Source organism: Geotrypetes seraphini, chromosome 5, assembly GCF_902459505.1.
Source record: "Geotrypetes seraphini chromosome 5, aGeoSer1.1, whole genome shotgun sequence".
NCBI classification, from domain to species: domain Eukaryota; kingdom Metazoa; phylum Chordata; class Amphibia; order Gymnophiona; family Dermophiidae; genus Geotrypetes; species Geotrypetes seraphini.
This window is the reverse complement of record NC_047088.1, coordinates 77677068-77692570: the sequence shown is the minus strand read 5'-3', so window position 1 is coordinate 77692570 and position 15503 is coordinate 77677068. Positions and strand designations below refer to the sequence as shown.

The following is a 15503-nucleotide window of genomic DNA, read 5'->3' as shown; positions in this document are numbered from 1 at the left end:
ATATCAGAATTATAGACCTCCAAGTCAGTTTTTTTTATTACAAATCATTGGACATCCTTACCTTAAAACATCTTTTATTAATTGGAAAGGCAGTGCTGAGCTGAGATATCCTGACATGCCTCTGTCATAAATATGAAATGGCAACAGCTGACATGTACCTGGAGTCTGCTCGGCATGAGAAAAGCCAAACTACTAGTTAGCTACTAAGTAGTAGGATAGTGATTTGTTACCCTTTATGTAGTGGATTACACATCGTGGTTTTTCTTCCTTTAATGTTGTTTTGTTACTACTTGATGTGAAACTTAAATGTAATAATAATAAAAAAGGAAATATATGCAATATATCTTTAGCAAAATTAATTCAACAATTATGGCAAAAAACTGTACATTTCAATCAGCTACTATAAAAGCAGAGGATTTTATTTTATTTTTTTTAATGCTACGTTAGACCCAGATATTCAGTGCCAGACCATAACCACAGGCACAGTGACATTGAATATCTAGGTCTGACCAGACTGCTGCTGGCCACCCAAACTAATGTGAGTCCTGGCCAATTTGTAGCTAAGACTCTTAAGATACTTATGTGAATCCCATATGAACATTGGCAGGGACCCACATAAGTGAATCTGTAATTTTCTTCCATCCTTCTGCCAAGACCCTCTCCTAAATACCTCCTCCCCAAAAGATCAACTCCCGAACCTCCAACTAAGATCAGACCCTTCCTGAATTTCCCCAGAGATCATACTCTCTTCTTGATGTCCCCCCACTCACCTACCTATAGCTCCCTTCCCCAGAGCCTACCTCAAGCTCTTGCATTACCACCATTAAAGGTCAGGCTGCAGCAACTGGCATTAAATAAGTCTGCAAGTGTTACTACTGATTGTGTCATGAAGTGCTTTCAAAATAATCTCCTCCCGATGTTTCCCGTGATGCAGCCCTTGTAAGGGTGAAATGTCAACACATTGGGCTATTTCTGTTACCATATTTAATATCAATTCTTGCAGTTCATTTAATAAACTTTTTAAAACTTTTATACTGTTTCATGTTGGTGAAAACACAATGCCAGTCCATATAAATATTTTTTTTATCATGGATCCTCAGATGGCTAAACTAAGTTAAACATTTCAATACCCATAACATAGCCTGCTTCGTCATTGGTCCAAAACTTAAAAAAAGAAATTACCGTATATTGAATATTTATTTAATCTTCAAATATTTTTTTCTTCTTCAATTTTCACTAAACATTTATCTGAAGAAGAAAAACTATTTGAAGAAGATTAAATAAAGGGCTCCTTTTATCAAGCTGCGCTAGTGGTTTAATGCGCATAATACCGCGCGCTAAACCGCTGGCCGCGCTAGCCGCTAACGCCTCCCTTGAGTAGGCGGTAGTTGTTAGGCCAGCGCGAGGGTTAATGCGTGATGAAAAGTCGCGCGCATTAACCCCGTTAGCGCGGCTTTATAAAAAGGAGCCCAAATATTCGTTATACAATTTTAAAAAGGGATAGGTGGCTATAATCAGATAAGGGTTCAGTAAAAATTGAAGAAAAAAAATATTTGAAGAAGATTAAATAAATATTTGATATAAAATTGAAAAAAAGGTTTGGATCACTAATGAAGCAGGCTATGCTGTGTTTTTGTATTATTGTCGAGGTCGGTCCCCTTCTTTTCTCCTTGTTCCTTTTTGTTATGAGTACTGAAATATTTAACTTAGTAAAGCCATCTGAAGATCCATGCTAAAAAATATATATATGGACTGGCACTGTTTTCATGGTAATGATTAGTATCATTGTCAGTTATTGAGCAGCCATCAATTGTGGGATTGACTAATTGCCATCAAAGTTAGCATTCATGCCCTTAAATTGCTATACTGTAAGTTTTGCTAACTTTTGTTCCATTTGATTTTGTAGGAGAATCTGCAGACCATGATTTCCTCAGAGGAGCAGGTAATGTTGCTGATGGGCTTCGTGGAGGAGGCTCTGGAAGAGGTGTTCCGGGTAGAGCGGTCACTGGATGTCCACGTCAGCATGTTGGGGAGTATGAAACAACAAATGGATCATATCCAAAAGGGCAACTCCCTGCTACAACTCATAGACTGTAACCGGCAGAAGCTGATGCATGAAGTCCATTTCCTCACTGTATGTACCATGGAAAACTGTATTCTTGGAGGAGTCTCTCTTTTTAAAGCTTTTTAGTCTGCCACGTTATTGGTCTCAAGCAATCTAGAATGGTTTGGTGCTTGAAATTGTTATTTATGGGGTCCTTTTACTAAACCGCAGTAAGCTTTTGTGCACTGCTGTCCCACAGTATATTTCCCTATCTGTGCATGTACGTGTTAACATAATTTTTCATAATTTTCTCTAAGATGACATGTTTGGGGTGGGGTGTAGGTGTGACAGTGATAATCAGAGCGTGAGGCATTCCAGTGTGCTAATTGATTAGTACGGTATTAGCACATGGGCCCATACTGTCTGTAAAATAGGTTTTGGTAAAGGCTCACATGGTAACTTTGTTTAATGGTCACACGCCAAAGACAAGATTAGCGCGTGGCCATTAATTTGATAAATTGTAAAGTCAGCCATTTTCCAGCAGTGGCACAAGTGGTCTTAGCATGCAGAAAAGCCACATGTAAGTGGTGCACTAAGGCCACTCTTGCCACGTCTTTAGTAAATGGACCCCTATGCTTACTAAAGTGCGCTATGGTTTTGCACTATGCAAACGTGCAGGGCAGGATTAAATCGTCGAAGGCCCCTAGGCACACAAGTACACTGGGCCCCCTGCCCCACCACACCATGTGCCTAGGCAGAAACAGGAAGCTGCATCAGAGGGAAGTTTTAGGCAAGCAGCACCGCTTGCAAAATTACAGTTCCCATTGCCTTTCTTACCCATGTTGCATGCTTGTCTTACTTTCCGTCAATGGGGGGGGGGGGCCACGTTGCTGATCAGGGGGGCTGTGTTGCCGATCGGGGGGGGGGGCCCGCATTGCCAATCGGGGGGGCCCGCGTTGCTGATTGATGCTGGAGGGGCCCATTGCCATTTGGAAAAAACAATGTTGATGCTCCCCTTCATTGGGCCCCCCTGACCATTTCGGGCCCTAGGCACGTGCCTACTGGGCCTATTGGTTAATCCTGCCCTGCAAACACGTATTAATCTTTTAATATGTGCAAAATGGAATGTACGAGGGGCTGCTGAAAAGATCACAGCCCAACCAACAAAGTTGTAGCACGCGCTGAAACGGCTAATGCGCCTTTGTAAAAGGGGGCCATAGTCCAGCGATTTTTCACTTTTTTCCTAATTCATCTAAGTTGTCTCAGCTTAAAAAAAATATATTTTTCTATTAAAAGATTAATACGAGTTTCCATAGTGACTGTTGAATTCAATGTCATTCCTAACACCTGAAGAACCGAACTAGAGAACTTTTGTATTATCAATATTTCATTTCAAATAATCAGATTTCACCCAGTTGTCAACTATTTTAAAACATTGTTTGATTATATTTAATGTATCTTTTCTAATGGTGACTATCAGGACTAATACAGTGATGTAATCTACATACATATAATAGCTGATGCTCAGTTGGATCAAAAATAAGCCAAAAGATGGCATTAAAATAAAGAACTGGGGACAAGGACAAACTAGGTGGGGACACCACAATGCTATTTCCAAGGTATTGATATTGAATCTGACATCTTCACTCTAAAATTGTTTGACAGTAGAAAACCAGTGAACCAGGCAAATACTCTGCCTGAAATTCCAGGCATATAAAGCAAATACATTATAATTTCATTATCAATTAAGTTGAATGCTGTAGATCAGGGGTGTCCAACCTGCGGCCCCGTGAAGTATTTTGTGTGGCCCCGGTCGAGGGCGATGCAGTGTTTTCCTCTGCTGCACCCGGGTGTTTACCGTCTTGCCGGCTTCCTCCTCTGTCTTGCTGCAGCGTTTATGCGGCCCCAGAAACATTTTTTTCAGCCAGTGCGGCCCAGGGAAGCCAAAAGGTTGGACACCCCTGCTGTAGATAAATCAAATTGTAGCTGGACAGCTTGTCATACCCTGTATAAAAGTTTTCTAATTTCAGCCACTAGTGAACCAATTAGAGTCTCTGTACTTAATCCTGACTGGGAACCATGAAGAATATTCTGAGTCTCCAAGCAATTTGATAGTTGACATCCCACTAAAGATTTTGCTATCTTCGTAAAAAGTAGAATATTCACTATTAGTCTGTAATTTGCTAATTCACCAGGGCCTAATGATGGAGTTGTAGGAATAGGCTTCAGGAGAATATCACCTAAAGTGGTAGGAAATTGACCTTGCTCAAAAAGTTGTATCAACCATGAGAATAATCATAAAATAAAAGATGGAGGGGATACTGTAACCAAATATGAAGTACAATCATCCAGTTCACAGTGAGATGAAAATTTGTTTAACAATTTGGTAGCATTTTAGAACATAAGATTTGCCGCTGCTGGGTCAGACCAGTGGTCCATCATGCCCAGCAGTCCGCTCACGCGGCAGCCCTTAGGTCAAAGACCAGTGCCCTATTTGAGTCTAGCCTTACTTGTGCATGTTCTGTTCCAGTAGGACATTATCCAACCTTGTCTTGAATCCCTGAAGGATGATTTCACCTATAACAGCCTCTGGAAGCGCGTTTCAGGTTTCTACCACTCTCTGAGTGAAGAAGAACTTCCTTAAGTTTGTATGGAATCTTTTCCCTTCTAACTTTAGCAAGTGTCCTCTTGTTATCTATACCTTGGAGAGGGTGAAAAATCTCTCTTTCTCTACTAAGTCAATTCCCTTCAATATCTTGAATGTTTCAATCATGTACCCTCTCAGACCTCTCTTTTCAAGGGAGAAGAGGCCTTACTTAGCAGCTCTCAATCCAGCTTTCAACCAGGAAACCGGCAAACCACCAAACTGTTTATTAATTAATTGAAGTCAGCTGTCTCCCTGTTCAAATGTTGTGCATTGGGTTAACGCTCACTGCGTAGTGAACTTAACAAGCTTTTAATTCAGCCTATTGGCTACTTGAAAAGGAAGGAAATCTTCCTATTATCAATCAACAGGAAAACCAACAGGCTGAATCAGCGCCATCAAAGAAATCCAATGGTAGAAAATGTAATTGTGCTCTCAAGATTTAGCACTTTATGTCTAAAATAGTTTGCAAATCTTCAGCAGATGCTGCAACCTCCAATGGTATTCGCAAGACTGCTGCTAGAGATTGTTGCAGCCATTTTGGCAGCAGAGAGGACATGGGCAGAGTAACTGGGCATTACTCCTGCCTCAACTACTCACTAAGACCACGAGCATGTTTGGCTCGGGGAGGTGAGAGAAACTCGCTCTAAATGTGTATGGTGGGGAAGGGCTTGTTCTGTGAGTGAAGAGAAAGGAAGGGGACTTGTTATGTGTTTGGGGTGGAGGTCAGTCAAGGGAGAGCAATTGGAGCCACCATAAAATTTTGGTTCCAGCCCAAAATGCCCAAAACCTGAAAGCTGAACACAAATTTCATGCCAGTTTTGGCACCAAAGCTAAAACCTTGATTGTCCTCTAATACTCTACATGCTTAATGGATCTGAAAACTGAAAGCAGGCATGATCATAGATCATAATAGGCGAGCATCTATCTTACCCTTTGAAAGAAAACATTGTCAGACTAGCTTTAAAACTATCAAATTAGCTGTTCATTCCACAGTAAATTTCAAGGAATAATGGTCAGGCTAGATCAGTAGCTTCCATTCTATAACTGCACTATTTAATCTAAGGGCTCTTTTTACAAAGGTACGCTAGGGCCTTAACGCACGGAGGTGGTAGATTTTCAGGTGCGATAATTTTGTGCATGCGCTAAAAACCCTAGTGCACCTTCGTAAAAGGAGCCCTAAGATTTGAATTTAAAGTAAATGCTAAAATATTGCTGACCTGCTGCATGAGAATATTGAGAAGAAGGTAGAATAAAATCAAGGGCAGTTTCGGGTAAAAGTCCGAAATAAGTGTCCCACATATTCTCAAAGTATAGGTTTATATTTCCCAATAGTAAGAAGCTACTAAATTGTAAGGCAAAGAGTTCCTTTTACAAGGCCACGGTAGTGAGTTCTGGCATGGTAAATGCAGCTTATACCTATGCAGCCCATAGCAATTGAATACATCCAATTTGCTACATGTAAAAGGGGCCCAAAGTCATATACCAGCCCTTGTGTTTCTAACTAACTACCTGATGGATGATGTAGAAAGCTATTTTCGATATGACATCTAAATTTGAGTTTAGATGAAATTATCTTGGTTTTTTTTTAAATGGATGTGTTTGCACTCTGTGCATCTATATTTTTGAAAAAAACAAACCAAAAACACATTGAAATTAAAAATGCACAGAACAAGCCATTGGGATGTAGGAGGAACCAGCATTTGTAGTAGACAGGCCACACAGACATCCCAGCAGATCAATGGGGCACCTTAGGGGGCACTGCAGTGAACTTTACATAAAAGGTCCTAGGTACACATCTCACCATAACCCCCTTATGGTGTATATTGAACCCTCCAAAACCCACCCAAAACTGACTGGACCCAACTACCCCACTAGCTCGTATGCCTGCAGGTATCACCTATATGTAGGTATAGTGGGATTTGGGTGGATTTTGGAAGGTTCATATATTCCAGTGTTTTTCAACCTTTTTTGGGCAAAGGCACACTTGTTTCATGAAAAAAATCACGAGGCACACCACCATTAGAAAATGTTAAAAAATTTAACTCTGTGCCTATATTGACTATATATAAAGTAATTCACTTGAGTGCCACCGCCGCCATCGGGAACAGGCCGGTGCCAAGTTCTCCCTGCTTCTCTTTCTCGCGGGGCCGACCAACTCTCGCCACCCGTCGTCAATTCTAACGTCGGAGAGGACGTTCTAGGCCAGCCAGGCAGTGATTGGCTGGCCCAGAACGTCCTCTCCGACGTCAGAATTGACGCGAGTGGCGAGAGTTGGCCGGCCCCACAGGGAAAAGCAGGGAGAACTTGGCGCCGGCCTGTTCCCGATGGCGGCGGTGGCACTCAAGTGGCTAAAGAGCCGCAGTTTGCCGGCCTAGGGACAACACTGGAGGGTGGCCAGCTGTGCACCCCCTTGGGATGTAAACCCGGGGTGGGGCAGACCGCCCCCCCCCACCCTGGTATGCCACTATCTGTACCTCACTCCCTCCCTATGACCAAAAATTCTCCTTTCTTCTATTCCCCGTGTACACAACCATCTCTTTCCCTCCCTTCCTCTCTCCAAAGTCCATGCCTTCTGTGTCCAAACACTCATTCCCTCCCCCACCTCAGCATCTCTTTCCCTCCCTTCCTCTCTCCCAAGTCTATTTCTTCTGTGTCCAAAAACGCATTCCGTCCCCAACCTCAGCATCTCTTTCCCTCCCTTCCTCTCTCCCAAGTCCATTTCTTCTGTGTCCAAAAACGCATTCCTTCCCCCACCTCAGCATCTCTTTCCCTCCCTTCCTCTCTCCCAAGTCCATGCCTTCTGTGTCCAAAAACCCATTCCCTCCCCCACCTCAGCATCTCTTTCCCTCCCTTCCTCTCTCCCAAGTTCATGCCTTGTGTCCAAAACGCACTCCCTCCCCCCTTTTATGTTCCGTGTTTGCCTCTCAGCCCATCTTTGCAACTTTCTCAGCAAAACGAAGCTCAAGCCGCGAGGCTTGTCTTCTGCTTCCTGCCTGCCCTGCCGCGCACAAATAGCCGAACGGAAGTATTCTCCGACGTCAGCGCTGACGTCGGAGGGCAGGCTTTGCTTAAGCCCTCCCTCCGACGTCAGCGCTGACATCGGGGAACGCTTGCGATCGGTATATGTTAGCTGCAGGGCAGGCAGGAACAGAAGACGAGCCTCGCGGCTCGAGATGTATTGAACTCCGCGGGTCCCCCGTCCAGCTCTCTCCTGTCCACGTGGGGCGGACCGCCCCTCTCCCTAGACTGTGGCCTAGGACCCTGGGGGAGCCCGGGCCCCCTGTCAGCTCCGGGCCCCTGAATGCAGGACTGGTGGTACTGCCCTGATGGCGGCCCTGACCGTACGGCACACCAGGCAACATCTCGCGGCACACTAGTGTGCCGCGGAACAGCGGTTGAAAAACACTGATATATTCCACCATAAGTGTAGTAGTTAGAGTAGGATAAGGGCCTGAGTCCCCATCTGTGTGATTGAGTGCACCACTCACTAGGCTACCTGAGGAACTTTCTTGCTGCTCTACTAGGACTGGCTATTACTTCTGAAGCTGTCATGCAGGAAGATATGTACTGTTTCATTAGCATCTTCAGGATTGGGAGGGGATCAGTGACCACCAATGGTCATCTGGTCAGTTTGGGCACCTTGTTGCCACTTATTTATTATTAAAACAGGCCTAACCCCAGATGTCCACATTGCGCCCTGGATGAAAAATGTCAAGTCCTAAGTCCGCTCTAGTCCTACCCAAAACAACCCTCTTCAGAATCAGACGAACTACTGACAACAGTGTAGTCTATTGAATAGGTTTTGAAAATATTGAATTGTAAGGGTTTAGCAAGAAAAATGTCCATCTGCCCTTTTATGCCACTTTTTGGATGTTCTTCTTTTTTGAAAATGAGCCCCATAGTGTAATGCCTTTGACATTGTTCCATATAAATGTCTAATAAATAGACGGAGTTCTCTCGGGATGGGTCCCAAAGTGATGGGCTGGGTCAAGAACTGGTTGAGTGGTGAGTGGAAGGCGACAGAGTAATCAATGGAGATCGCTCTGAGGAAAGGTTCTGTTCTTGGGCCTGTTCTTTTTAACATTTTTATAAATGATATTGGTGCAGGGCTATCAGATAAGATTTGCCTCTTTGCGGATGATACCAAAATCTGCAATAGAGTAGACACGCCAGATGGTGTGAATAACATGAAGAAAGACCTGGCGAAGTTTGAAGAATGGCAGAAATTTGGCAGCTAAAATTTAATGCTAAGAAATTCAAGGTCATGCATTTGGGTTACAAAAGCCCGAAAGAATGGTACAGTTTAGGGGGTGAAGAACTTATGTGCACAACAGAAGAGCGGGATGGATGTGATTGTATGTGATGATCTTAAGGTGGCCAGACAGGTTGAAAAGGTGATGGCGAAAACTAGAAGAATGCTAGGGTGCACAGGGAGAGATATGGCCAGTAGGAAAAAGGAGATATTGATGCCCTTATATAAGACTGGTGAGATCTCTACTCTATTGCAGATTTAGTATCATCCGCAAAGAGGCAAATCTTACCTGACAGCCCTTCAACATTACTCTCTGTCGTCTTCCACCTAACCAGTTCCTGACCCAGCCTGTCACTTTGGAGCCATCATGGTATCAATCCACATGCAAGATGCATGGGGTGCATGGTATCAATCCACATGCAAGATGATTATCAGTGCTGTTATCACTTACTCTTCCAGCAGATCTCTTTCAGATATTCTTAGGTTTGTAAGAATTCCCACTGGGCATTGACTGCAAAAAGTCCTTTAGGCTTAAGGCATTTTCTCTGGGCTGCCTGATGGCAGCTAGGGTGCCTATGATATTAGTAAACCTAAAGTGGCCTCTAAAGCTTTAATTGCAAATGCGATCAAGGAGGCTATTGAGACGGCCTACATTTTGGCCTATAAGATGGTCCTAGTGAGGTTAAACATTTGACTAGGGCCCAGGCCACTTCCTGCATGGAACCTTCTCCCCAGAGGACATTTGATGATTGGTGACATGGTCCTTTCTTCATTCTTTGGAAAACATTACAAGCTGGATTTGTGGACCAGCTAGATCTGTCTCTCCTGAGGAAATTTGCAGGGTGGCAATGTGGTTATCTCTTTACATGTTTGCTAAGTTTTATAGAGTGGATATAGATGCAAGACAGTCCTAAGAGCCAGCGCAGCAAGCCCACCCTACCTTTTTCGGGGACTGCTTTTGTATGCCCCAGCTGTCTAGAATGTCTCACCTATTGCACTGGAAAAAGAGATTATGTACTTACCCTGGTAAACTCTTTTCCAGTAGATAGGTAAAACATAAGAACATAAGAACATAAGAACATAAGAACATAAGCAGTGCCTCCGCTGGGTCAGACCTCCGGTCCATCCTGCCCAGCAGTCCGCTCCCGCGGCGGCCCGAACAGGTCACGGCCTGTCTGAGACACCAGAAGGGGCCCCCTTGCCACCTTGGTTTCCCATTGAGTTTTATCTTCCCATCGAAGTCCTAACCCTCCGGTCTTGCACATGCACGACCTGGTCGGATTTCTATACTTATTACTTGGTTTGCTTTCTATACCTGTGTTACATCCCAGCACCTCTCTCAGTATCCCACGATCCCCCTATCCCTCAGGAATCCGTCCAATCCTTGTTTGAATCCCTGTACCGTACTCTGCCTGATCACTTCCTCCGGTAGCGCATTCCAAGTGTCCACGACCCTTTGGGTGAAGAAAAACTTCCTTGCATTTGTTCTGAACCTATCTCCCTTCAGTTTCTCCGAGTGCCCCCTCGTGCCTGTTGACCCCTTCAGCCTGAAGAATCTGTCCCTATCCACCCTCTCTATGCCCCTCATGATCTTGAAGGTCTCTATCATATCTCCCCTGAGCCTCCTTTTTTCCAGAGAGAAGAGCCCCAGCCTATCCAACCTCTCGGCATATGGGCAGTGTTCCAGCCCTCTTACCAGTTTCGTTGCTCTCCTTTGGACTCTCTCAAGCACCGCCATGTCCTTCTTGAGGTACGGCGACCAATATTGAACGCAGTATTCCAGATGTGGACGCACCATAGCTCTATACAATGGCATGATGACTTCCCGCGTTCTGGTTGTTATGCCCCTCTTTATGATGCCCAGCATTCTGTTGGCTTTTTTCGAGGCTGCTGCGCACTGTGCAGATGGCTTCAGTGATGCATCTACCAGCACACCCAAGTCTCTCTCAAGACTGCTGTCTCCCAATAATGCCCCCCCCAATTTGTATTTGAACAGCGGGTTCTTTTTACCTATATGCATGACCTTGCATTTTTCCACGTTAAAGCGCATTTGCCATTTGTTTGCCCAGTCTTCCAGCTTGTCCAGGTCCCTTTGCAGGTCCTCACACTCCTCCCTAGACCTAACTCTGCCGCACAGTTTGGTATCGTCTGCAAATTTTATAACCTCGCACTTTGCCTCTTTTTCCAGGTCATTGATAAATATGTTGAAGAGTAACGGCCCCAGCACCGATCCCTGTGGCACACCGCTCGTGACTCCCCGCCAGTCAGAGTATTGTCCCTTTACTCCGACCCTCTGCAGTCTACCCGACAACCAGTGCTCGATCCATCTGTGCACATCCCCTCCCACCCCGTGGTTCCACAGTTTCCTGAGCAGCCTTTCATGTGGGACCTTGTCGAAAGCCTTTTGAAAATCAAGGTAAATGATGTCTATAGGTTCCCCATTGTCCACCCGACTGCTTATTCCCTCAAAGAAGTGCAGAAGGTTCGTTAAGCATGACCTTCCCTTACAGAATCCATGCTGGCTTGTTCTCAGTAGGCCATATCTCTCGATATGCTCGCAAATACCATCCTTGATCATAGCTTCCACCATCTTCCCTATAATTGAAGTCAGGCTCACCGGCCTGTAGTTTCCGGGGTCACCCCTCGATCCCTTCTTGAAGATAGGTGTGACATTTGCCAATTTCCAGTCCTCTGGTACCTCTCCAGTTTTCAAGGATAGGTTGCAAACATGCTGGATTGTGCCCGCTATTTCTTGTCTTAGTTCTTTCAGAACCCTTGGGTGGATCCCATCCGGGCCCGGCGATTTGCCGCATTTTAACCTGTCTATCTGCTTGAGGACATTCTAAAACATTCTAGACTCCTCGCCCTAACCTTCCTGTGCCTGCTTTCAGTTTTCAGTCTATTTATGTTTCCTGTGCCTGCTTTCAATTTTCAGTCTACCGTATTTTTTGCTCCATAAGACGCATTTTCCCCCCCAAAAAAAGTGGGTGGAAATAAGGGTGCATCTTATGGAGCGAATAATCCCCTGTATCCCCATAACTTTTAGATTCAAACAATTTTTATTGATGCATACAATATCAAAAAACAACATAAGAGTATCACATTATGTATAGTACAACAACAATGCATCAAATAATATAAATAAGAAGCATAAATACCCTCCACCTCCCCCCCCAAAACCCTCCCTCCCCCCCAATGGTATTCTCTAATTCACCTCACTATGGTATACTATAATTCACCTCACTATGACACATCAATACACTCTATGAAACCCATCTTAAGACCGCACTACGGCCCTTAGGATGCAAGGTTTGTAAGTAAGGTTCCCATATATTCATAAACATCAACTTTCGCTTCTCAGTCCTTCCAGCATCTCTCGCCTCCCAGATGGCCAACTGATGTAATTGGTTTCGCCAATGCCAAAACTTTGGGGGGGTCAGGGACCGTCCAATATTGTAAAATACATTTTTTGGCCAATAAACTCATCTTCCTACACAGCATCCGATGACCCCTAGGCAAATGTCTGAAAGCCTCTGGCAAATCTAAAACAAAATGGGTCGGAAAACTATGTAAAGATCTCCCAATTATTTTTGACATATAGGATATTATTCTTTTCCAAAAATTTTGAATAACGGGACAAGTCTAAAATGCATGTCCCAAAGTATGACTCCCAATCCCACATTTATGACATAATGGTGTAAGGAGACCTCCACTATAATATAACTGTGTACGAGTATAATAAGCACGTAATGTAACCCTAAAGTATGTTTCTCTTAACCATGCACATGGGGCCACCCCTGGTGTCGACCTCAGAGTTCGAGCTATATCCCATACCTTTTAAAAAATCCTGCCGTCCAGCGCTGTATGGCAGGAGCTTTCAGCACTCCTGCCCTTCTTTCCACTGACTCCTGAACTCTCGCAGCAGCGTCAGAGTGGAGCATTTTTTTAAAATCCTGCCATCCAGTACTGCATGGCAGGACCTTTCAGCGCTCCTGCCCTTCCCTCAGCTGACTCCAAAACTCTTGCGGCAGCAACAGAGCGGAGCACGAGGCAGGCAAGAGTTTTTGGTGTTCCTGCCTGGTCCCTCTCCGCTCCATGAATAGCTAGACCAGGCAGGAATGCCAAAAGCACGCACCTGCCTCGTGCTCCACTCTGACGCTGCTGCGAGAGTTTGGGAGTCAGCAGCAGGATTTTTAAAAAGGTACAGGGGGCCTTCCTGCCTGCTTGCTTGCCTCGGGGTGAGGGGTCCTGCCTGCCTCAGGGTGGGGGCCCTGTCTGCCTGCCACTAGACCTGCCCTGTGCCCTGTCCCTGCCTACCACTAGACCACCAGGGGGGGACAGGGTTCAAAAATGTTTTTCTTGGATTTTCCTCATCTAATTGTAGGTCGTCTTATGGTCAGGTGCATCTAATAGAGCGAAAAAAATACAGTATTTGTTTCTCCAAGCTGATTCTTGCAACTTTAATAAGTTTTTAATAGTGCCAAGAAATTTAAAATTACCCTTCCTTTTGTTCTTACCTTTTTAGGTTTCTTTCCTCTTTGACACTGTAGTTCTTTCCTTTTTCTTTCCTATTGTACTGGTAGGTTTATATGTCCTATTTGTTTTACTTTACCTATGGGTCATTGTGAAAAACTTTTTTTTTAGTAAACTGCCTTGAAACTCTGTATAGGCGATTTATCAAATTTTTAATAAAACTTGAAACTTGAATTCTTGGATGCCTGTTAGCCCTTGAAGACCGCGAAAAATTTGTATACATGTTCCATTTCTTGGGGAGTAGTTTCTGAGCTCCTTTGAAGTCTGTGTTGGTGGTTAATAGTACTAGTTACTTTGAGCAGAACAATTTGTTTTTCCCGTTGCTACAGGTGCCTCTACTTCACGTATATTAGATGCTTCTCGGTGCTTGGGTACTAACTGTAGGGGACGCTCAACTGCACAGTTAAGTACACTTCTCCCTCCATATTCGCGGTGGATGCGTTCCGGCTATAGCCGCGAATATGGAAAAACCACGAATAACTAATGTATATGTTATTCGCAATTTTTTGTAAAAGACAGTGTTTTTGTTATTAAAACCGCGAATAACATATACAATAGTTTTTGCAAAAGACTACTACAATGCGCTTGACCTGCCGTCTATTGTTCCTGCCAGACTCTGTTGATCCCGCATGCATTCCGGCTGTGCATCCCTGGCTCTTGTAACAATGGCACTGGATGCGTGGAGAGCAGGTTCCAGCTGCGCTTTACAGGCACAAGCAGGACATACTGTAAGACCAGGCTAAAAAACTGCTCATCTTTCTCTTCCTGGGGAAATGGACGGTGAAATTTACCTAGTCTCATGCTGTTCCTGCTGCCTCTGCCATCTCTGTTCTGGCTTTTTTTTTCCCAAGACAGCTAATAATTGCAGGGCTTTTGACGGGCGAGGGTAAAGAGAGAGGGATGAGGGGTTTGAACCTCAAAGCACTCCTCCCTTTTCAGTGTCATTCATGTCTTCTCTGATGGGTCAGAGGGCGGGGCGCATACAGCTATTAGGAGTAGAATACGGTAAGTGTAGGAAAAGAGGGGTATGTATAACAATGAAAGATATTATGGATTGGGATCTCCTTGGAACTTATATAGTTAAATCTGTAACCAACCATTTGAAAATAAATAACAGAAAATAAAATTATACAGTATATGAACCAGCGATTTTCAGGGTGAAAGTTTTGAAACTTCGATTTGGAAAGAGAAAGCATGGAAGCAGAGTGAATATTGGTAAACGCTAAACTTTTTTTACTGTACAGCATAAGTAAAGGAACTTTAATCATGATGTAATTTGGGGGGGGGGGGGTGGAGTCAGCCGACGAAAAATCGCGAATATGTGAAATTGCGAGTGCCGAAACCGCGAATACAGAGGGAGAAGTGTGCACCAGAGGCAGAGTGAAAAATCCAGAGAGGATTCCTTCTGCAGCATGCGGCCATGGGGAAATAACCCAGCTGTCTAGAATGTCTCGCCTATCTACCAGGGTACATAATCTCTTTATAATTCTGGTTGCTAGAAGACAATCCAAAACAAAGTGGAATTTGTTAATACATCTCAGTTCAAGAAAGGCTTTCTGCCTAATTGTGATCCCAGACTAGAAATTGAATCAATCTTTTCTTCTAACCACAATGTAAAGATAACAGTTGGGCAATTACATGGCTGAATATCATGGACTTCTCTTCCTTTAGCTTGACCATTTATATAATATAATAACATAATAGGTGATGGCAGAAATAGATCAATTGATCAATCCAGTTTGACCAATTATTATTTATTATTTATTTATAGCTCTCCTGGACCAGAGCAGGTAACATTTATTCTATTCTGCTGAGGATATATCACAGCTGCCAGCTATAAAGTGTAACTATACACTATTTCTCTTTATCAAGGACACCTTTTTCTATTTTATTAATTAACTATGATTTACAATCACCACAGGTACAATTTGAAGAAAAGACTCACTATATGTTGGCAATAAACTTTCATATATTACACTACAGATGCAAATTACCATATTCCAATATATAAAAGTTGTGCTCAGAGG

At 43.9% G+C, this 15503-nt stretch overlaps 1 protein-coding gene across 1 annotated transcript in view; it reads left to right on the top strand.

Annotated features, from left to right (window-relative positions):
• The window catches only part of LOC117360307 (exocyst complex component 1-like), a 123108-nt gene that overhangs the window by 40915 nt on the left and 66690 nt on the right, over positions 1–15503 (top strand). The window contains exon 6 of the mRNA XM_033944004.1: positions 1907–2134. Within this exon, the coding sequence (XP_033799895.1) occupies positions 1907–2134 (228 nt within the window). The remainder of the gene's footprint in view (positions 1–1906; positions 2135–15503) is intronic.